The 22,196-nt window shown below is 49.1% G+C and overlaps 1 protein-coding gene across 8 annotated transcripts in view; it reads right to left on the bottom strand.

Moving 5' to 3' along the window:
• LOC144168803 (uncharacterized) overlaps positions 1-21,947 on the bottom strand; it is a 128,942-nt gene extending 106,995 nt beyond the window's left edge. For 2 of the 8 annotated variants that reach the window (XM_077697768.1, XM_077697767.1), the window contains exons 1-3: positions 21,704-21,947; positions 15,913-16,093; positions 8,424-8,598 (exon numbers count right to left, since the gene is read on the bottom strand). Coding sequence is in view for 3 of the 8 variants with exons in the window: in XM_077697771.1 (XP_077553897.1) it covers positions 8,424-8,440 (17 nt within the window). In the remaining 5 variants the exon portion in view is untranslated. Of the gene's footprint in view, positions 1-8,423; positions 8,599-15,912; positions 16,094-18,000; positions 18,099-21,591 lie in introns of all 8 variants that reach the window. The other 6 variants (XM_077697769.1, XR_013322240.1, XM_077697771.1 and 3 more) reach the window with 6 other exon arrangements.
• Between the last annotated feature and the right edge of the window lie 249 nt (positions 21,948-22,196).

Below are 22,196 nucleotides of genomic sequence, written 5' to 3'. Positions count from 1 at the left end.
GATGGCTCCGAGGACGGCGACCTGCACGGCGGGCTGGCAGATGTCGGAGCCGTGGTGCCAGAAGAGCGGGGTGGACTGGAAGACGAGTGCACTGAACTGTTTTTGGCTACAGACTCTGAGGAGCCTTTCGATGGTTTCGAAAGTGACGAACAGCAGTAAGATCAAGCCGTAGCACCCGAAGACTGAGGCAGCAGAGTGCTGCAAACTTTTTTTTTGCTGCTAAGTTTTCCAATGGTTTCCAAAGTAACTAACAGTAACATCTTTTGCGTAATAAAGTTCATCTTCCTAATGAAAGTTTAAAACCACGTGCACTGCGTTTTTTTCCCGTAAAAACAATTGTCGCCGCCATCTGGAATTTTGGTGCCGTTCCAAGATAGTGCCCCCCCCCCCTTCACTTTGCCGGTAATTCCGCCTTGCTGAGGGGGGGGGGGCGCTTGCTCGGAATTTTACGGTAGTTTTAAGGTAGCATATTTAGTTTTTGAGTTACAGAGGAAATACTGGAGCCTAATTAGGTCATTTCTTACAGGCCGTTAAGGGACTTTTTAATTGGAATTTTTAAAAATAAATGGTATGAAAATTTAGCCTAAGACTTGCCATGCATGCTGAAGCTATTTATATTTCTGTAAAAAAAAGGTTTATTAGATAAAATTATGCTAATCATGCTCAGTATGCCATTCACACAGCCTAACGAGGTTACGTTATTGCTCATTACAACTATGTGGTGCATGTTGCACCATTAAAAATAGCTTCAGCATGCAGGTCATTTCATTCTGAATTCAACGGTGTAAGTTTGGTTGAAATCGTCAAAAAAGAAACCACTGAAAACCCCCGTAAGGCTAGGCACATCGGCAAAAAACGTGAAGCTGAGTAAATTGCATTTGAAGTTTTGACACTGATTGCACAAAATTCTATGAGGGATTCTATGCAATATTGTTTGCAAACATGAAATGTAGTTCTTCCTGAACAAATTGAGATATTAAGTTTCATAATACGTTTATAGGAACAAATAAAAAAAAATAGAAAGAACGACCATGGTGTAAAAAAAAATTTCACAATGTAATGAGAAGACCTTGGAAAAGGTTATGGGAGGCGTCAGCAGCATGAGCCAGCTCCATAAGCAGAATTTTTATGGCCTTAAGAAGGGCCTTTTGTTTGTGTGGCGCCGGATGGGTCCCTTACAGCTGTCCCGGGCTGTAGTCGCCAGACGTGTCGTTCCTGTGCCGCTTGGAGAACCTCTCCTTCACGCCGCTGCGGCTCTCGTGGGCTGCGTTTGCCTTGTGCAAGCGCAGGCTGTCTTTTTCTATGCTGCGGCGTACAAAGCCGTTGCCGGCAGCATAGCCCAGGCTTGCAGTGACAGACTCCATCGTTGCTCGCCTACCCTGGTTATACACTGCAACGGCCTCTGCAACAGCCCTCTTCACACTGTTGAGAAAGGCGTTGGAGTTCTTTGATGTCTGGGTCCAGATGACAGAGTGGAGGCTCTCGCTGGCATTCTGGCTCATTCCATCACTGCACCGTGCCAGCAGGTCTTCATTACTCAGCCTGGCGAACACTGGCTCCAGGGCAACCCGAACGCAGTCGGGAAGGGGGTTCTTGTGTGCAGGTGGATCCTCGCCGTTAGCAAGGGCTCGGTTGTACTTGCACCATGACTCAGCCCCGTCAGGGCACCTGCTGTGATTTGGTGCACTGTCTGTGGACGTCATGTGCAAGAGCGTGGCTTCCTCCCTGGCACGTCGTTGCGGTTGCTCCTAAGGCCGTAGCCGTAGTAGCTCTGAATCTTCTTGATTCGGTCTTGCGTGAGCCGTCCTCCACCTCCGAGTGACTCCCCCTGGGCCTTTGTCTTGTCAAGAACACCACACAGGGTTGTCCCCATCCTTTTGGCCACGTGGTTGATGCAGTCCTTTTTACTGATGCTGATGAAGCCGTACACTCCTGCTGCAGTCAGCGCATAGAAAGTGCGGCAGTCTCCATCACAAACAACAGTGGTGTATCAGAGTCCATACTTGGCCAAGGATCTCTGAAACATGATCAGTGCAGCCTCTACCTCCATCCGGCCTGCATTGCAGTCAATGTTCCTCTGGCACTCGTCGGCTGCATACCAGTCACTGTACCCGTCATCATCTGGGTTTGGTCCGAGGGCACAACCGAGGCAAAAGTTGGACAACACTACGTGGTCCAAGACCAAACCCGAGTAGAGCTCTATAATGCACCCCACGCCAATGTGGGAGCTTCGCCCTCGGGTCATCCAAGACCCATCAAAGACAACATCAATATTGCCCACTGGGTTCAGGAGGTCTGCGCAGAGAGTTTTGACAACTGCTGCACTGGCAGCTTCGCTTGCAGTTGCACAGGCTTCAGAGGCTTGAAGAAGCTTGGTTTTCAAATGCCCCTGAAAAGTCTTATGGTGCAGGCCACGGTGGGACAAGTTCATGCACGCGCAGAAGTCTGCAAGGGCTGTAACACCTTCGCCAATCGAATGTATACCCTTCATGGCCCTCATGTTCACTTCAAAGGGAGTGATGTTTGCAGTCCCAGCAACCCTTGGGGAGGAGAATTGTTTCTTCTCGAATTCGCACGTGGCGCAAACGAGCACAAGCGTGACTGCCAAGCCATACTCTTTATCCTCAGCCTTCGTGAGCGTCAGGGGTCCCGAACCGCAGCTACCGCACTTCGCCTGCGCGAAGAAGTCGTTCAGGACCTTCATGTCCACAATGACAAAATCAGTTCCAGCATCGCTTGCCTGGCTCCCCTCGTTGACGCCGAGAAGGTCGAACTTCCGCTGGGTCGCCGACTTTCCTCACAACGCTTGCTTGCACTGTTGCGATTTGTCAACGTGCTGCTGCTGCTTCGTCGCGGAATAGAATGCAGTGTCGACGCGCTCCGCTCTGCCAGCACTTGAGGAACGACCGTTGCTACAACTCGGGCCCGCGATGCCATCGGCAGGCAACTCGGCTGACGTTACCGGCAAATTCGGAAACTTTTGTTGATCCACTGAATCTGGCGGGGCTGATTGCGATGCTTCGCTTGCACATGACACAGTTTTTTTGTTCCAGGCTCGTCTCGACGTTTTTCCGAAAGCTTTCCGCGTGCTCGCTTTCAACCGAACATCGCCCGGCATGTCGAGAACATAGACCCGCACCTTTTCGCACGGAGAAACAACGTTCAACACAACCGCAAACACGAAGAACACACCAACTTGTCGAAGAAAAGACGAACCGTCGACCGCGGGGAAAGAACAACAAAGAACGATGCGCGTAGATCGCAATGGGCGCCGCCGTGAATACCACGAGGCGCCGCCGCCGCCGAGCAGACGACACGGAGAGCGGGCGAGCTGAGAGGAGGAAAGGAGCAAAAAAGCGGAGAGGCGCGTCTAGGCCAATGGCAGAACGGCGTGCGCTGGTGCGCGCTCTGACGTGCCCACCGGGCGGAGGAGCGACCAATCAGTGATTGTTATCTGCCCTTTGAAAAAACGAAGAAAACAGACGTTCCACGAAGTCATCGGGGAAGAGAAGGACGTGGGAACGTAGAGAAGAGAAGCAGCTTTCAAACAAGACCAAAATGGCCGCCATCGACCGCGCCGTTGCAGGCGGAGTGGGGCGCGAATTTCGACTAACTTTCGCTCTGAACTCGCGTTTTTAGCGCTGCGCGAGCATCGTATTTATCGTTTTTTTAATATTTAGACTTCGAATTTGACGATGAAACTTTTCAGGCAGGTACTTTAGAGTATATATAACCCGAATATGTCATTTTCAAAAAATGCCAAATTTCGCGTTTTTTTACCATTTCAAGACCCGCGTCTCCCCTTAAGGCGAGGCCTAGAGGCGCTGAACAACCCCCTGAATTTAGTGACCGAGGTGTGGGCGGGTGCATGTCCCTCGGAAATGCCCAGCATTTGGACGCATATGTAAAAAATGGGCGGACAAAAATCATTTTGCCGTCTGTTGCAAAACCACCAAGCAGGTCGCTGAAGTTGAGGACAGCGACGAAGATTTTCAGATTCTTGAAGTATCCGTAGATGCTGTTTTGCAGCAAAAAGACTGGATCATCCAAGCCCATGTCGGTCATCACGCACTGCACCTAAAGGTCGACACTGGCGCCCAAGCAAATCTGCTGCCGTACAGCATGTACCAAAAATTGCAGCCCAGTTCGTGATTGAGGGCCAGCAACTCGGTTCTACGTACGTATGACGGAGGAATCATCAAACACATGGGTATTGTCACTGTAAAACTGGCACTCTCCACCAGCACAGCTGACACTGACTTCTTTGTCATCAAGAAAGGACGTCAAGCGCTGTTGGGACTACAAGCAAGTGAGCTGCTCGGCTTGTCCTCACGCTCTGTGAACGCAGTGTCTACGAATACAAGTGAGCAAGTCGTCAAGCAGTTCCAAGAAGTGTTCAGCGGCACGGAATGCCTTCAACGGCAATACCGGATGGTGTTGCAAGACGACGCCGTTCCTGTCATCCAGACAGCTTGACGAGTGCCCCTGGCACTACAAGGGCCCCTCAAACGGGAACTCGACTGCATGGAAAAGGCAGGCTTCATGGTCAAGGTACAAGAGCCTACGAACTCGGTGAGTCCTTTAGTAATTGCCAGGAAAAGGGATGGCAAATTGAGAGTGTGCATGGACCCCAGAAAAATTAATGAATGCTTGAAGCGAGAACATTTTGAAATGCCACGTCAAGAGGACTTCGAGGCTGAGCTTGCGGGCGCAATCATTTTTTCTCGTTTGGATGCAACTTCGGGGTTTCATCAAATACCGCTCCACGAAGACACTTCAAAAATATGCACTTTTGCCACTCTGTTTGGCCGTTATCGCTTTCTGGGACTTCTCTTCGGAATAGCCTCGGCGTCGGAAGTTCTTCAAAAAGCCGTTGGTCAGATTTTCGAGTCCATACCAGGTGTACGCGTGTACATCGATGACATTCTTATTTGGGGCGCAACGAGGGACGAGCATGATGAAAGGCTGCGGGCTCTCTTGGAAGCAGCGCTGAAAGCGGGGCTAACATTCAATGCCGCAAAATGCGAAATCGGAGTTTGTTTCCTAGGCGATATCATATCCGCAAAAGGTACACAGCCAAGCCCTGAATCTGTGAACGTCAAGCAGAACATGCCACCACCGACTGACAAGCATGGCGTACAACGCGTGCTAGGCGTGGTGGATTATTTTTCTAAATTCCTCCCAGCACCAGCTGAGAAGACGCTGCAAATGCAACAGCTAGTGAAAAAAGATGCCGCGTTCGAATGGAATGCCAATCACACCAAGGAGTGGGAACAACTCTGCACCCCTCTGAGCAAGAAGCCAGTGCTTGCAATTTTCGATCCTGAACGAGACACAAAGATAACGTCCGATGCGTCACAGAATGGCATAGGTTCCGCGCCAATGCAGCGTTATGATAACGCGTGGAGGCCAGTCGCTTATGCCTCGCGCGTGTTGACCGATGCCCCGAAAAGGTATTCGCAGATCGAAAAAGAGGCCATCGGCGACATGCCACCGAGATTGCAGCGTTTTTTTCTTGCACTTGCTGAAATACCGCGTCCACCTGCAGATTGTCCCCGGGAAAGAATTGGTTTTGGCCGACCTGCTGTCGAGGGCCTCCGTTGGACCACCAGACGACGAGGCGGACGAAGACGTCGAGACTCGTGCCGTTACAACTGTGCAGGCACTGGTCAGCGACGCCACACAAGTACGACTGGCAAGGGAGACACAAAACGGCAGGTATTTGAGAACTATCCTTGAGTGCCTGCAAAACAGGCAACCCGTGGACGGAGAACTCAAACCCTTCGCCGGAGAACTCTTGGTGGTCAATGGCGTATTGCTCAAAGGATGCAAAGCTGTTATACCGCAAAGCATGCGCCGTGAGATGTTGGATAGGATTCATGAGGGGCACATGGGAATAAACAAGTGCAAATGCCGAGCCCGCCGTTTAGTTTTCTGGCCAGGACTTAGCACAGACGTCGAACAGGTTGTCAAGAATTGTGCAACTTGCAGAAAATATTCTTACAAACAAGAAAGTGAGCCTCTCATGATGGGACCTGTGCCGGAGCATGCGTGGTTCAGAGTGGGCGTCGACATTTTTCACTACGCCGGCAAAGCGTTCCTGTGTGCGTATGACTCGCTATCAAATTTTCCGGAGGTAGAGGCGCTGTACGACACATCGGCTTCTACAGTTATCAAAAAGCTAAGCGCGGTATTTGCACGATACAGCATACCGGCGGAAGTGTGCACCGACAATGGGCCGCAGTTTGCTAGCCGGGAATTTGCTGCATTCTCAAGAAAGTTTGATTTCAAGCCTACAACATCGAGTCCCTTGTTCCCGCGATCAAACGGTCTGGCAGAGAAAGGAGTGAGTGCAAGTAGTGAAGAGAATTCTGAAAAAGACGACGGAAGGAAACACTGATTTTTGTTCGGGACTCTTGAATTACAGGGCCAGGGGCGGCTACGCATGCCCTTGCCTGATTTCAACTCGGTCCCACACATGGCCGTACAGAAGCACAGCTATGCACGCTGAACGGGTCGTCCCCTCAGGCCGTTGGGCGAAGGGCAAGTCGCCCGCATACGGGGTAAGGACTGGGCAACAAGGGCCAAGGTGGTCAGCATGACGCGACCGAGGTCGTACCACGCCGTTACCGAAGACGACAACGTTTTTCGGCGTAACCGACAGCACCTGCTTGCAACTACTGAGCCCTTCCGCATCTCCGCCGAAGACTGGGCCGATGAGAACTCCGATGCACCACCAGAACAAGCTCCACCACTGGCCCCGGCTTCGAAGGAGCCGCAAGTTCCCAGAAGATCGACCCGAGATAGGAGAGCACCCCATCGACTAGAATACGATGACAATTTTGTGCAAATTCTGTAGTTACGTTCTCTCTCGATGTTTTATTTTTTTTTTCCTTCAGAGAAAGGAGGATGTATCGTGTTTAAGCGCGCCTGAGCGAGCGCGCGTGCGCAGGCAGTCCACTGCGCACCCTATCTGTTTGCCTGTCCCTGCATTGCACTGTATAAAAAGAGCGCCCAATAAACCAACGTCGATTCTTCGCTGGGAGACGGCTGGCATCGATTCCTGATAAGCAGGAAACAAACTGCATATATTTTTTTTAACACTCGCTCGAATATTATATTCGGTATTACCTTCAATCAGAGTTTGCCTTCATATTTTTTAAGTATCTTGCACAAACAGTGAACCCATTTGTCAAAATTGTGAACATCACAATTGTCATATTTGTCAAAATTGTCAAAACTGGGCGACTTTTTCCCCAATAAAAATGACATATACTTGGCCTAGTGCCCTCTGCAAGGAAAACCATTTGACATGCACATATCCCAAGCTAGCAGTTTCAAGTACCTCGGCGTCACATTTACGTGGTCAACACACATAGATATCATTTGCACTTCAGCACGACGTAAACTCGGTCTTTCGAGGCACGAAATTAAGAATTCACCGCCCCATGTCAAACTGCTTGCTTTTAATACACTTGCAAGACCCCTTCTAGAATATGCAGCTATTGTTTGGGATCCTCACGAAACTCGAGCGAATTTAGACTTGCTGTACGTTTCCTTTACAACCGTTACCGTCATAATGATTCCCCAACCAATTTAATGAAAATAAACTACATAACGACACTGCAAGCTCGCCGGAAATTAGCTAGACTTAAGTTTCTCTACTAACCCTGGAACCACAAATTTCTACTTGATCCTTCATTGTACTTGCAGCCTCTTTCATCCCGGCCAACCAGGAACTATCACCCTCTAAAATTCACTCCGATTTTTGCTTGCACAAACAACTTCAAACACTCTTTTTTCCCTCGTACTATCAGTGACTGGAATGCACTGCCTCCTGAAATGCTTATGTCAAGAAATGTGCATTCCTTTATTGAACAGTTACAAGATTAATTCTTTTGCTAGATTTGCATAATGATCCCTTACCCGAACCCCCACCTTTTTCTTTTTTTCTCTGACCTGTTTAATCACGCTTGCATCTTCTGGTTTTTTTTTTTTTTTTTTTCACTGACCTTTGCATTTTTGTGCAATGCACTTCTGTATGTTTACCTTATTTTTACTGATCATGTAACAATTTCTGTACACCCCCACTTCTGCTTGGGCCACCAATGGCCTGCAGTATCAAAAAATAAATGAAAATAAATAGATAAAAGAAACGGCCGCTATGACCAGGGTTGAATACGCACCGTTGTGCAGCCGCCCAAAGTCTCCACCACTGAGCCACCACAGCGGGTACTAATGAGTTCTGATTGCGCACATCTGACCCCCGTCAGAAATGCGATATTTGCCCACCAATATTGTTCCCGCAGTCCCAATCCGCAGGACCCCAGTCGCGGACAGCCAAAACAAAGTCAGGCTGTGCTCAATGCCCGACCATTCCCCAATAACGCGTAATTCGACGACGGCCCTTTCCAGATTCATACCTTTCAGTGGAACTCATTTAGAGCCCGGACAACGCCACGAAGGGGTAGGTGCCCACAGGCCTGGCCCTCTCTCCACACAGGCATGAGGAAGCGTCGCCTCCACGACAACGCTGCTTGTCCTCGGGAAAGGTCGCGTTCCCACCAAGAGGTAGACTGCTCGTCAGTGCCCTGCTAGCTGGGGTGAGATAGGGAAGCATGTTTCGGGCACAACATGAAGAGGCAACACCAAGGCAACAGCACAAGACTACCATGACATTCTGCTAACTGAGACTCCCTTTTCTTGGTCTCCAGGCATCGCCCACCAAGACACCTTGTTACAGCTCATTTTCAAAACTAAAACACCTGCAATCTTTCCATGATGCTCCCTGCTCTAGAGAGAAGAAATTAAAAACCCGCACTTAAATCACCTCCGCGGCGGAGATATTAGTTCAACACAACTCAGACGTTGTGTTGAACTAATCAACACAACTCAGATCAACACAACTCAGATATGAAAACAGTTAGTGTCGGCGTGCCTCAGGGAAGCATTCTTGGGCCTTTGCTTTTCTGCATTTACATAAATGACGTAGTAAGCATTGACACCACAGCCAAATTCGTTATATATGCTGATGATATGACGATCCTTCTGAGCGGATCAAGTTCAAGTCGCTTATTTCCTCATGCAAACAACATTCTGAACGGTCTGTCATCATGGAGTAGTGCTAATTTGCTTAAAATAAATGCAAATAAAACTAAAGCTGTCCTTTTTAGGGCAAGAAATAAGAGAGTAGAAATACCCTTTGCCCTACGGGTAGACAATAGAGACATCGAGCTCGTACCTGTTTTTAAATGCCTGGGTGTACATTTTGAGGAACATATGTCATGGAATTTTCAGTTAGATTCAGTTATTACTAAGCTTTCTAGAGTTACCGGTATTCTGTCTAGACTGAGATTTTGTTTACCCAAAAGTGTTAAGCTTTTTATTTATAACTCGTTATTTTTATGTTACGTCAACTATTGTCATCTGGTATGGGGCACAACTACGCAATCCAATATCACTAAACTTCATGTATTGCAGAAAAAGGCAGCCCGAATAACTGTAAATGCAGCATATGATAGCCACAGCTACCCTATTTTTAAAGATATGAATTTAGTTCCAATGCCTGAGTATTACCGAACCACACTAATCAAACGATATAAAAATGGACTAAGAAAAAGTAACAATTTTCTGTCGAATATTTCAAAACTAACTGCAAACCAGTACCAGCGTAACTTCCGTACTTTTGCACGCTGGGAAATGCCGCGGGCCCGCACGAACTACGGCACACAAATGCTACGTCACCTTCTTCCCTTTTATCTAAACAAGCTTTGACACTGAATAGTCTTTGAAAAATCAGTGCCTTTTTATTTTTTTACCGTGCTGTTCAATTGACACCCACTTCTCGTCTAGTGATTGTATACCTATATGCTTGATGTAATTTATCTTTTTTCTCCTTCATGCTCTTCTTTTATCTTAAACAACTTCGGCTGCGTTTTGCTTCGTCTTGTTATAGTTAGTTGCTATGCGTACACATATCTTGCGATGGGATTTGTGTTTTTAATATCCATGCATTGTAACTTTGTATAAGTATGTGCATGCTTATGTTGGCAGCAAACCACTGCTGCCGTTTTTGCCTTGTACATGGGGCCGTGGACCCTGTCAAGCCCGTTTAGTCGCTTTTTGTTCACGGTCCCCAACACAGATGTTGTTGAAATAAAAAAAAGATTGAAAAAAAGATTGATGAGCCCCACCCATCGGACAGTCCTGACCCTTGCTTCGCTGCGCTCTCTGGTTTAGATGACAGGCAGCTCGTGGACCGACTTATCAGTTCGCAGGTCATCCTCCAGGCAGATGTAATGGAACTAGCCAACACCACTATTCGGGTCTCAGAATCGTCACCATCGAATATAAGTATGCTTATTGATTTGCACCAAATGGCAGAACAAGAACAAGACGAACTTCGAAAGCTGGACGGTCATATCCAGAGCCTTCTTGACTTTGAGAGTTTTGTGGCTGACTTAGAAGAAGGCAAAGAGTATTCATACGCGATAAATCGCACGAAGGTTTCGTTAAAGGAGCCATGAAGAGAAAACAAAAGTTTGTTTTATTCGAAAGATTAGGTGTTTCATAGTACCCCAAGCGCTTTCCCGGAAGCAAATGATGCTTTATTCACTGAGAAATAAGGCAATTTAAGCCAAAATTTTAAATCTCCCGCTAAAATTGCACATTTCGTCACGTGAACAATGGCGTCACATGGCCGGTCCATGAAACAGATACTTAGTATGTCGACTCCATATAGCACCCACACGCGGGAGTCGACCGAGACGGCGGCCATTTTAAAAATACTAGTAAAACCTAGTGCACCCGCAGCCCTATAGAATCGCCTGATCCGGAGAACAAAACTCTCGCCGAGGAGCTCGGGCTTGCATTTAACAACCTCACACCACTTGAACGCTCAATGCTTCCAAGTGCACGAGCGGCAAGAGTTGTGGGATACGCGGTGGACGGGAAAGCGACCATTCCGCGATAGCCACAACAGACGAACGCCCAGCCGTCGGCACCGCTGCCTCGTCAGCCCCGTCGCAACGGACGAATACAGACTGGTACGTATGTGCCGTATTTTCAATTTCAGTAGCAGTATCACTTATGCCAGTTGGCCGGTGTCGAGTATGGAAAGCCGTTCGCTCGAGCTCTCTGCTCCGACCAGAAGATTCGAGCGTCAGTGCGCGGTGTGTACGGCAATTTTTTCCCCCAAGGTCAGAGCGCTTTGACGAAGTCGGCGACGAGCGCCAGCATGTCCGGGTCCCTGCCGTAATCATTTCCTCGGAAATGAAGCGAGCACACTCGTACTTTCTTTAGCTCTCTTTCTCCTCCGTTTGCAAAGTTAACAAAACGTAGCCACTTGCTTCGCCGAGGTTCGTCGTTGGGCAGCACATGAAAGGAGATCTCACCGGCGGGGATGTCTCACTCCCTCGACGATTGGCCCGTACTACATGGGCATTTCAAAACACAGCAACGAAATTTCATTGTAAAGTACTCGAACAAACTGAAGTTTTCAGTGGTTGTAAACTGTAAACGAGCTTGTAACGATAGCAGCAAGCCAACACGACCTCGATACCGAAACCTGTGCGACGAGTGGCACTATCTCGTTGCTGCTCTGTGTTCCTTACTCTCCTTGTTTCTATTTTTACGTTTGCTGGTTGGCGATATGACAGCCAACCTCCTGTGAAGGGATTACGATACCAAGCAAGGTCGCGGCTGTGCGTGCTGGGACGGTTCGTTGGCCCCGAAGAGCCTTGAACCCGAAAATTCGTCTGCGCGACGGTGGCAACGGCGAGATGTCGAGCTCGGCCAACGGTAGTTTCGTACGCATTGGCATACACGCTTGCGTGTTCGTTCGAAACTTCAACCGTTTACTCCACCGTTCTTTGTCATAAAAAGAATGTACAGTATGTTTCACGGGCATTTAGCTCGCTAGGCAAACTGTAAGCCCTGCCTAACATGCGTTTGCTTTTGCCGGCCTCCGCCAATCGCAGAGCATTCCCAAGTGACATCACAGGTTCTGTTGCGGAAAATGAGCTGGTGGGTCGCATGGTCATTTCCTTTTTTCCTAATTATGTAGCTTATTTGAGCGAAGTTTGCGTTATAAGTGGTGTCGTTATGGTTCTAACGAGGCAATCTTTCGAATGAACCAAACTTGTGTTTTCTCTTCATGGCTCCTTTAAAGGAGCCATGAAGAAAAAATGCAACTTCGTTTAATTTGAAAGAACTAGGATTCAGTATCTTACTCAGCTCCATTACAGCCACAAAAGATGCTTTTTAGCGAAAAAAAAAAAGCAAGAAGTATTTAAAAACTTTCAAATTTGGCACCACAGTGACGTGTTATGAGCAAGAATGACGTCATACGGGCCAACAATAAAACATAATTTTCAGTGCGTTAACTGCACGTTAGCATTCAAGTGATGCGGTCAAATGGAACTAGAGGCCCCATTGCAGAAGTCCAGTCATGTGTCGTTGCGACAGGTCAGTTAGGCGGCCGCCAATTGCACAAACCAGGTTCCGTGACGTCATAGAAAAGTTGCGGGAAATTGGCTAGGGGGTCGCGACTGCTTCACACGTTTTCTTTAATATCTCCGTTATTTGTTCGAAGACTGCGATGATATTAGTATCATTGTTATTGGGACTAAGCAGCCTTTCTAATAAACCCAACTTGAATTTTGTCTTCATGGCTCCTTTAAAGGAACAAATTTCTCAGGCAACTTAGAGGACGTCGTCCACCACAACGAAGACTTTGTTGCCACCTCTATACAGGCAGGGGTCTCCCATTCAGAGAAAGGACGTGGTTGACTTCCCATTCGCAATAAGGGCTGCCTTCGAAGCCGTGTGTCCGTCGTCTTCAGTGGAAGAGAAGATGGAGCAGCACAACGCCCCTGCATCTGCAACGTCAACAGTGATCCAGGCCGCAGGATGTAGCAGCAAGACTGCGTTCGACCAAGCAGCCGGCGTCGTGGCATTCCGCCAAAGTGATGACGATAACACATCTCAGACTTGGATGCGCCGGCGGCCAAACCCAAGAAGCCATCCCGCATGGGCAACACTGAGGTAAAGACAACGGATGAACAACGTAGAAGTGATCCTGCGTGCAACAACAGCAAGACATTCAGCCATGAACCGTCGTTCCCAAACGAGTGGCTCAGTAGCAAATCTTGGAATATGCATGGACAAGTTCGTGAAAGTAAAGGGTCTGTTCAACCACAAGAAAGCCAAACCAGATCCACGCCGGCGACACAGACGCAAGTGGGAAACACTCAGCCAGCACGCATAAAGAAACATCGAAGGTGAATAGGAAAAGAAAAAAAACCTGCGTCGCATGCCCCCGCGCGAGGGCAGAGCATTGGGGGTGGTCACGTGGCGTAGGTTGTGGTAGTTGGCGGTGGTAGTTGTAGTTGTTGTTGTCGTACGGGTGCGTCGATGGCACTTGAAGGCCAAGTACGATGAAATGCACGAGGCATTGGAGCACGGGAGTTTGTGAGCTTGGACGAGTTCCTGCGCGCCTTTGACGTGTGGTCCGGGGAGGAGTACTCGGAGATTCTGCGGGCTGGCGCGTCGCGTCCGTGCGTGCTTCACGCGAGGACCCCCGCCGAGAAGCGCCTGAACGCGTTCAACCCGTGGATCGGAAGGGTTCTCGACTCCAAAATGGACCTGCAGATCATCCTCGACCACTACGCGTGCGCGGCGTACGTCGTGGACTACGTCAACAAGGCCGACCGCGGCATCTCGTTCTCGTAACGCGGGGTCCGTCGCTCGCCGCTGACGTTTCGAAGCCGTGTCTCGCTCTCGATTCGATGGATCCGCAGCTCGACGCTGACGACTGGCGGCGGCCTCTCGTTCTCGACGCTCGGGATCGGCCGCTGCCTTAGCGCGCGCAGTAGAGGAAGAGGAGGTAGCACATGCTGCTGCAACGCCTCTTTCAGCGCCGGAGCACACGCATGCGCGCCCGCACCTGTTGTTGAGAGCGAGGAGGAGCGGGGGAGGGGCGCACATGCTGACTGGCTGCGGACGCTGATCGCCAACGGACAGGTGACATTGTGAGTTAAAGAAATGCTCTGCATTTAAAAGGGACCACTGACCAAAAGATTGAGGCTGCATCCCGTATCCGAACTACACATGCTCGCTCGAGGACTAATTTGATCGCCTCATTCGGAAGACAGTCCGATTCAAGCAAACCAGCGTGCCCCATCCTAGGGAAGAAACCAGCAAGAAAAAGACATCGCGCCTCGAAGCATCGACAAAGGATAAAGCAGAAGGCATCTGCCACCTCTCGCTTTCAAAAGAATGACATCGGACCACCACCTACGGAAAACCTAGACTACCATGTTCTGCACTTCCCCACTAGTGTCACCGTCAGGGCTGGGAGTATCTTGCAGATTTAGTAAGGAAGAGGCTAGCTGCCTACTATCATAGTCATTGGAGCTAGAGGAGAAAGAAGCTACCGTATAAACCGGATTATAGGTCGACCCGGTATATAGGTCGACCCCCTACCTTGAGGTGGGAAAAGTTGACAAAAAAAATAATTCGGCACAGAAGCGCACTCACAATGTCTATATTTATTTTTGACGCCCTTCCATCACTGCCACTCACTATGCCTGCCGAAGTCACTCGTCCGAGCTCTCAGAGTCGTCCGAGGATGACTGCTTCGCAATGTCATCTTCCATGCCATCAGACGCATTGCTGATGGAGGACTTCCTGAACGCTCGTGTAACCATGTCGTCGGCAGCGACTGCCCAGAGAAGGACACCCAGCTTGACACGGTCACAACCGGCCCGTATAGGTCTTTTTGTTGTCGCCGGCTATCCACTCATTGTACAGTTCGCAGAGCCCGTCCGCGCATGGCCTCCGGAGCGATCGTGAGCGAAGTTCCCGGACGAAGTTCCTGGACGAAGTCCGCCACTTTGTTCTCCAACTCGGGGTGCACCTCTTGATGTCCACGGAACGATCCGTTTCGGGGGTTGCACGCGCACAGCTTAGCTTTCTGGCTCCGCCAGTACCGCACACTTTTCTCCGAAACGCCTAACTGGCGTTGCGCCGCCATATTCCCATTCTGCTCGGTGACTCAATCGCCGTCAGCTTAAACGCCGCGGTGAACTGGCGTCGACTGCCGCCACTCATCTCGGAACAGAGACGTACAGAAATGTACACACGCACGCACAATAAACGAGTAAAAGACGAAAAACTAGAGAAAAGCGAAATCAAATAAAGGCCTGCTAGTGCGAGAGAGCAGTCCGACACGAATGGCGATGGCGACGGACTGCGCTTGCACATTGTTGCCAGACAACGATTTACATTCTGCCAATGACCGCTATATAAGACAAGGGGTGACTTTTGTGCGGATTTTTTTGGAAAAAAACTCGACCTATATTCCGGTTTATACTCGGTATAAACCTCAGTTCAGCACAGCCTTGGCTTCGCGTCCGCATCCCGTTCCATAACAGTACTGTTGCAAGCTGTATTGACAATCACACTTGCCATTCCACATATGCACAGAGCAAACATTTGGAATGTCAATCGCAATTTGTGGGAAAAAAATTACCAAAATGCTTAAAGTAATTACAGATGGTGATGCTTTTGTTACAAGACCTAAGATTTCAAATGCCCAAAGTCATAAAAAATGTGCTGCCGTAACTGTTAGCGCTCATGTGCATCCAACTACGGTTACCTACCCTTTGATTCTGTTCTGGGCTGCCACCAATAAAGCAGCATGCACAAACTCTGAGGCCATGCTTTGTATCCTTTGCACATGGAGGTCTCTGTGTTTTATTTACGTTGACGTTCACACGAGCAGAAGTGGGACACTTACGGGTAACATGCCCTCCCCTCATTCGCAGCCGGCACCGAGCAAAACCGCTGGTAACCGTACGATGCCTCCTCAAAGAAGACTCTATAAGCGGCAGAAGACGGGGAGCATGTTACCTGGCCGACCCAGGACAGAATCCACGATGCACTTGCTGGCTCTGCCGTGCGGTTCTCTCCTCCAAACCAAGTGCCGGCAATGCAGTTTCCACGGCGACCATGACAGTCGACTGGAGTCCACTCCAGGCAGCTTTCAAGCACAATCACCTCCCCATCGGCAGGCCCAGGACATTCCTGGCCACTGCATCGGACAGCAAAGAAACAACTGCTTCATACTGTGCCCACAAGCTCTCTGCCCATTTTGATTCAAGCACATAAAATTCCCACCCTTTCCACATTTCCCGAATTTCCTGCACACTCTCCAGGCCAAAGATAACGCGCAATTGCGGATAACTGCACCTGCAGCAGAGGTGCCGTGAAAGTAAGATGTTTTGTGTAGGATAACCCCAATGCATCTGCTTGGGGCAAAGTTTTAAGCAATGCTCCCAGTCATTTCAAAAAACCACAATGCATTTGGGCTAATGCGCCCTTCTTTAAAAAAAAAGAAAACAATACATTTGATCTGTTACAGCCAATGAAATAGTGCTATGGTGCTCCACTTAATGGTCAAAAAAATTTAACGGTCCCTAAAACTTCTCTTGGCTCCTGTGATAAAGCCACTCCTTGATAAATTTGTTAACAATATCGGCTTCAAACTTTTTGTTGTGCTGTGTTATTTTGGATGTTCACCCTGATTCGTAGACTGCCATATTTAAATGCTGAGGCACGGTTTATTTCCAGGGTGTCTACCAAGTTGACATTTTGAAATTCCCTGAGTTTTCCAGGTTTTCCCCGAGTCTTTTTGATAAATTCCCTGAGTGACACAGAACTCTATTTTACGTCAACACGGGCTGACGCCCCTTCACCGGTTGCTGTCACCCTCTAAAAAGCGCCTTATAAAATCAAAATATAACATAATAAAGTTGGATTGCGAACCAGTAACATTTATCTCATTCAAAAAGAAAACATAACAGAGTGGTAGCAAATTCACAGTGAATGAAATATCGAAAAAAATGGTAACACCATGCTGCCATGTTCTCAGCTCGCACTCGATGCCTCGGTGCTGTATTTCACTGTTTCAAAGAGTTTTTTTTTTGGGTTTGGATGAGGGACACCTGCATCTTAAACACCGTCACGTTAGGTGTCCTTAAATGCCACCATACTTCTAGCATCAAAGCGCTGCGCAGGATAAGCGGAAGAGTATTTGGGATCCACATTGGAAATCAGAAACACCTCAACTACACCCCACTATTGTGACTGCGCGTAAAGTTCTTTTGGCACGCAGCACGAAGCCGAAACATGCTGTCTTTCTATGCAGCGGAATATAGTGCTGGCTTGAAGTTAAAGGTAACTCTTAAAACAGGGTACAATGTCTATATTTGATACTTAAGAAGTATTTTGAACACAGCTACGATCTTTTAAAGTTGGAAATTAAGAGAAATGTGTTTTTATTATTACACCAGATTCACATCTCAAAGATTCGCAACGTGCGTCAACTAACTAGAAACCACAGTAAATGGTGTCAGGTGTTCCAGCATAGGATTAAAAGCTACTACTGCCCCTGCCCCTGTAGACTCCCTTACGCTGCCCCAACAAGCTATCGCGGCGTGCAACATTTTCTTCCACCTTTCAGGAGTCTGGAAAACATGCCAGAACACAAGGCGTACAGGGGGTCAGGAGGGGAAGGGGGAGGGGGGGGGGAGGAGTGACTCGCAAGCTGTATGAAGCTAGTTCTCACTGGAACCAAAGACTTCAGACGGCGCCATCAGCGACAGCTCCGGAGAGCTGTCCACTTTTGACGTGCGGTTAATTGAGCCAGCATTACCGTGAATTTCGATTCCTTTATAAAGTACAGCTAATTTTCCCTGATAGAAGGACAAATTCCATGAGTTTTCCCTGAGTTCTTCCACACTGCTCAAAATCCCTGAGAATTCCAGGTTTTCCCTGTTTTCCAGGTTGGTAGACACCCTGTATTTCGTATATGTAATCCACACTCAAATCGTACCCTTACCCTACAGATCAATGGTGCCCTAAGTCCCAAAACAACCGCTGTTAGCAACACACTGCCACTTGGAGTAAAAAGATAACAAGTACAGCTGGTTTCCTCACCTTGAAACACGTAACAATACTAATTCGATGCCGTCACATCTGCAGACAGCTCTCAACGTTCGCCTTGCACGGTGCAAGCACTTTGAATACAGTTACACCTAGATGTAACGAAATTGACAACAAAAGTTTGCAATTTTTCGTTGCATGAAGTTATTCGTTACATGCAGGTTTTGAGTTTAGACTCACATGAATGAATCAGAAACAAAAGCAGAAGGCTAGGAAGGTGATCTTACCCTTCAAGGATTTATTTCACAGTGAAAACCTGCACGAGTTACACCTGCTGCTTTCACACAAGCTTAGGCACTAGTACACAACACTCCAAAGAAGCAAGGTCACTTACCCTGTATTCACAGGCGTAACTTAAGTATTACTTTTGTATTTGGACACTTTTCAGTGACCTAAAACGTTTAAAGGACCGAACGAAGTGCTGGAAGGGCATCTTTTTGAGAAATTGATGCGCTTTTTTGCAATCACAATGGTGCCAGACGGCGACATTCTTCTTCTCACCAGCAGATATGGCTTTTTAAGATTGAGAGTTTGTCTAATTAAAAGACAAAACTTTTCGTTTTCCGGCAGCAGAACTCATCACCGATGGACCAATAACACAGGAGACGCACGACTACTCACCAGCAGGCGGGCCTAGCACCTCAAAACTTAGGTCTCGAACAGACACCAAACTCACACGTGGAAACGCACAGTAGTTACTGGTGCGGGCAAAAAAAAAAGGGGAAGTGCAGCTATTGTTGCTACCTGGTGTGGCGCGCAAAACCAGAAGTGGTTTGTAAGTTAGCCATCGGATGGCGCTAGCCACTCCGTTCATAATTATCGTCATCACATCATCATAAGAATGATATCACAATATTAATAACCATAACCATGAACATCACGAAGAATTTTGTTTTGTAGAGGCACGAAGCTTTGCGAAAGAAAAGCTGCAAGCGCAGTCACCGGCCAATCCACCATCACAGCGACGAGGACGGCAGCCGACTGGAAGCAAAGAAAGAAGCGCGAGGCTCGTTCGGAGAGAATAAGCATGGCGTCGTGAGAATCGGACGTCCGTTCTTTACAAGTGGCGCAGCCGACAGGATTTGAAGCCCCGAGGCGACCCAGCCTCCGGACCTGCTCTCCCTCGCGGCGATCCAGCCGCAGGGACGCCCCTCAGCAGCGGCAGCACTGCTGCCCGAGTTCATCGGTGGGGCTGCGGTCCCAGCACGAGCGCCGAACGCAAGGACAGCCCCCCAGGCGAGCCAGCCGTGGGCGCGACATTCCCAAGCGGCCGACGTCTTCTTGACTCGGCGCTGCGTCCGCCGTTCGCGCGTGATTTCTGCACTTCAGATTCTCCACCGAGAGTGACCGACCTTTCCCGATGGCGACCAGTGCTGCGCGTGGAGGCTACCCTTCTTGGGCTGCCCAGGCCCAGCGCGTTTTCATCGCCTGCCGTCGCGGATGTACCAGCGTTTCATGGATTCCAGGACGACGCTGTTCGCTGGGTACAGCTCATTGACAGCCTTGCCGCATGCCATGCGTGGCCTGAGAATATCAAGCGGTCAGTCGCTGAAGAGTGCCTGCGCGACGCTGCTCGGGCGTGGCATCTGTACGAGGGAAACACGCATTTTACCTGGGCAAGCTGGAGCGGGGCGTTGATCGCAGCATTTGGTAACTTCTCAGACACCTACAACACCCGCTACATGGAGATGCGCAGCCGGTACCAAGGCCACAGAGAGGACATCAAGGCCTACATGTATGACAAGCTCCGCCTGCTCGTAGACTGTGGCCTCCCTTGGCTGTCTCCCGCAGCGAGACAGTACGTCATAGATGGCCTTGCTGACCCTGCCCAAGCGGCAATCCTCATATTGCAGCCACCAGATGTGAGCCTGCAAGATTTTATCGACCTGGCCGTAGAACTGCAGCAGAGTGCAATCCGGCAGGCACAGGAACATCCCCTTCAGGCATCGCTACATACCCCGGTGGAGGCTCCGAGCCCTGGTCCTGAACTAAGTGACATGGCTGTGAAGGAGGAGGAGACAACCAGCAAGACGACCCCAACTGTGACTGAGGAAGGGGCCCCACGACCAAAGTATCCGCACCAAGCCCATAACCAGCCGGTGGTTTCCTGCGTGCCGATGGAGGCCTCCTCTGAAGATGAGCCACCTTCGGCTCCCGAAGTTTCGGAGAGGTTGTCACCGACGGAGGGCCAGTCACCTCCGCCACTTAACCTCTGTCTTCTGGAAGGCCAAGAAGCAAACGAGCTCGAAGTTTCCCAGAGCTGGAACGACGAAGGGGCCAGTCCTGAACTGAAGTCACTGAAAGAAGAGGAGGTGAACATCCAGACGACACCGAAGGTCACGGAAGGCGGGGAACCATGTCCAGAATCCCCCGAAATGACGCCGAAAGACAATCTTACGTTCTCCGCGACGCGTAATGCGAATTACCCAAGGAAGCGTATCTTGTGTCGACCAGAATGCAAGAAAACGATCGAGAACGACACCTGGAGCAATTCCTCAGCAATGGTCCATGAAGACTCCGTTAAAGGCAAAGCCATCGTTTCGATTCAAAGGGATGACGCCGAAGCCAGAAACGAGTTAATGTCAAACGTCCAAACAAAACACGAAAAGAAAGTCCAACATAACGATGCACTTGCCGCAGACAAGGACTTTTCAGAGACCCTCCTTGAAGCATACAGCGACAAAACGGGAGGCAAGAACACCCAAGAAAAGATGGACTTACTCAGCAAGGACAAACCCGAACAAGATAACCGCGGCAGGACAAACCCACAGGACATGATCATTCCGAAAGCCGCCGTGGCATTCTTTGCAACGACAGCAAGCATATCCCTTGCACAAGCTAGAGAGGAAGAGATGAACCAGAGAAACACGAGACCCGCCCACCGAGAAAAGATGTACAACGACCCTGGTGTCAAAGTCAAGGACCCACGCCAAGAGCTCTTTGGTGCTCGCCATCGCAGTGTGGCCGAGTGTAGAGGCACGAAGCTTTGCGAAAGAAAAGCTGCAAGCGCAGTCACCGGCCAATCCACCATCAGAGCGACGAGGACGGCGGCCGACTGGAAGCGAAGAAAGAAGAAGCGCGAGGCTCGCTCGGAGAGAATAAACATGGCGTCGTGAGAATCGGACGTCCGTTCTTTACAGTTTTTAGACATTTTCTCGAGATTTTCGTAGCTGCTGGTTCCTTACATTAGTGATAGTATTCGCTAAATCGGTGCATTTCTCTGGCAGATTTTTCAGTAAAATAGCAAAAGAACGACTGATAAGCGACTTCGTTGCATCAAGGTTAACCGCCGGAACGCCTTTGTTACATACACGTTGCAAGGACATGGGCTTCAGTGGGGTGGCAATGGGCAATGGAAAAACTTTGTTAAATCCAGGAATGCATTACGTATCGACGTCTACGATGCCATGCGCGGGCACCCGCGGCTTCAGCATGCCACCCCCACCGAATTTCAACACCTTTAATTTTCCCATACAACTGAACCGCTTTGCCACATCTCACAAGCAGACACGACTCGCACTCGAATCCTGAAGCAGCAAAACAAAAAATAAACAAGAGCTGCATCAAAACTAAGCTCGAAGTTACCAAGGGATCTCGTAACCGTCGCTTGTGCCAGGACTCCGGTAACAACAAAAGTGGACGACAACTTAGTGCACGAACCTGCACTAAGCGGCACAGGTTACTGCGGCTACGTTACCTTTCGTTGGCACACTTCGGGACTCGAATACACCACACACACACGCCGGGACACCGACAAAAACACGTGCACGCCGTCGTGACCGTGACAAACAACGCCGCTAAAACTTGTTTTGCTGTTCCAAACTGCGGCTTTCCCCCCTTCAAAAGCAATAGGCATTTTGAAACCTAGTGAATATCCACTAACTACAATCATTTGTCCTAGAAAACTAATAAAACAATCCTTCCAAAACTTTTTAGGAGCTTCTGAGACGAAATACCATACACTACAGAGAGAAAGCAAAAGGCGCGAGTTTTGAATATGATTTTGATTATCTGCGTGCACCAGGTAGAGTGAGAGCGGGAGAGAAAGAGAGATAATCGAGAAAGCGTTGTTAGACGCTTGGCTTGCTCGGCTTGCTACACTAGATGTGAAAAACACAATCTATTATACCCAGTGCTGAGTGTTCTTCCCTACTCGACACAGTTTTGTGTCAGAACATTGTTGTTTCTCG

Source organism: Haemaphysalis longicornis, unplaced genomic scaffold, assembly GCF_048455015.1.
Source record: "Haemaphysalis longicornis isolate Haplotype H1 unplaced genomic scaffold, Haemaphysalis longicornis Haplotype H1 scaffold_2, whole genome shotgun sequence".
Lineage (NCBI taxonomy): Eukaryota > Metazoa > Arthropoda > Arachnida > Ixodida > Ixodidae > Haemaphysalis > Haemaphysalis longicornis.
The sequence above is the reverse complement of the archived record's forward strand: the minus strand, read 5'-3'. Positions and strand labels throughout refer to the sequence as shown.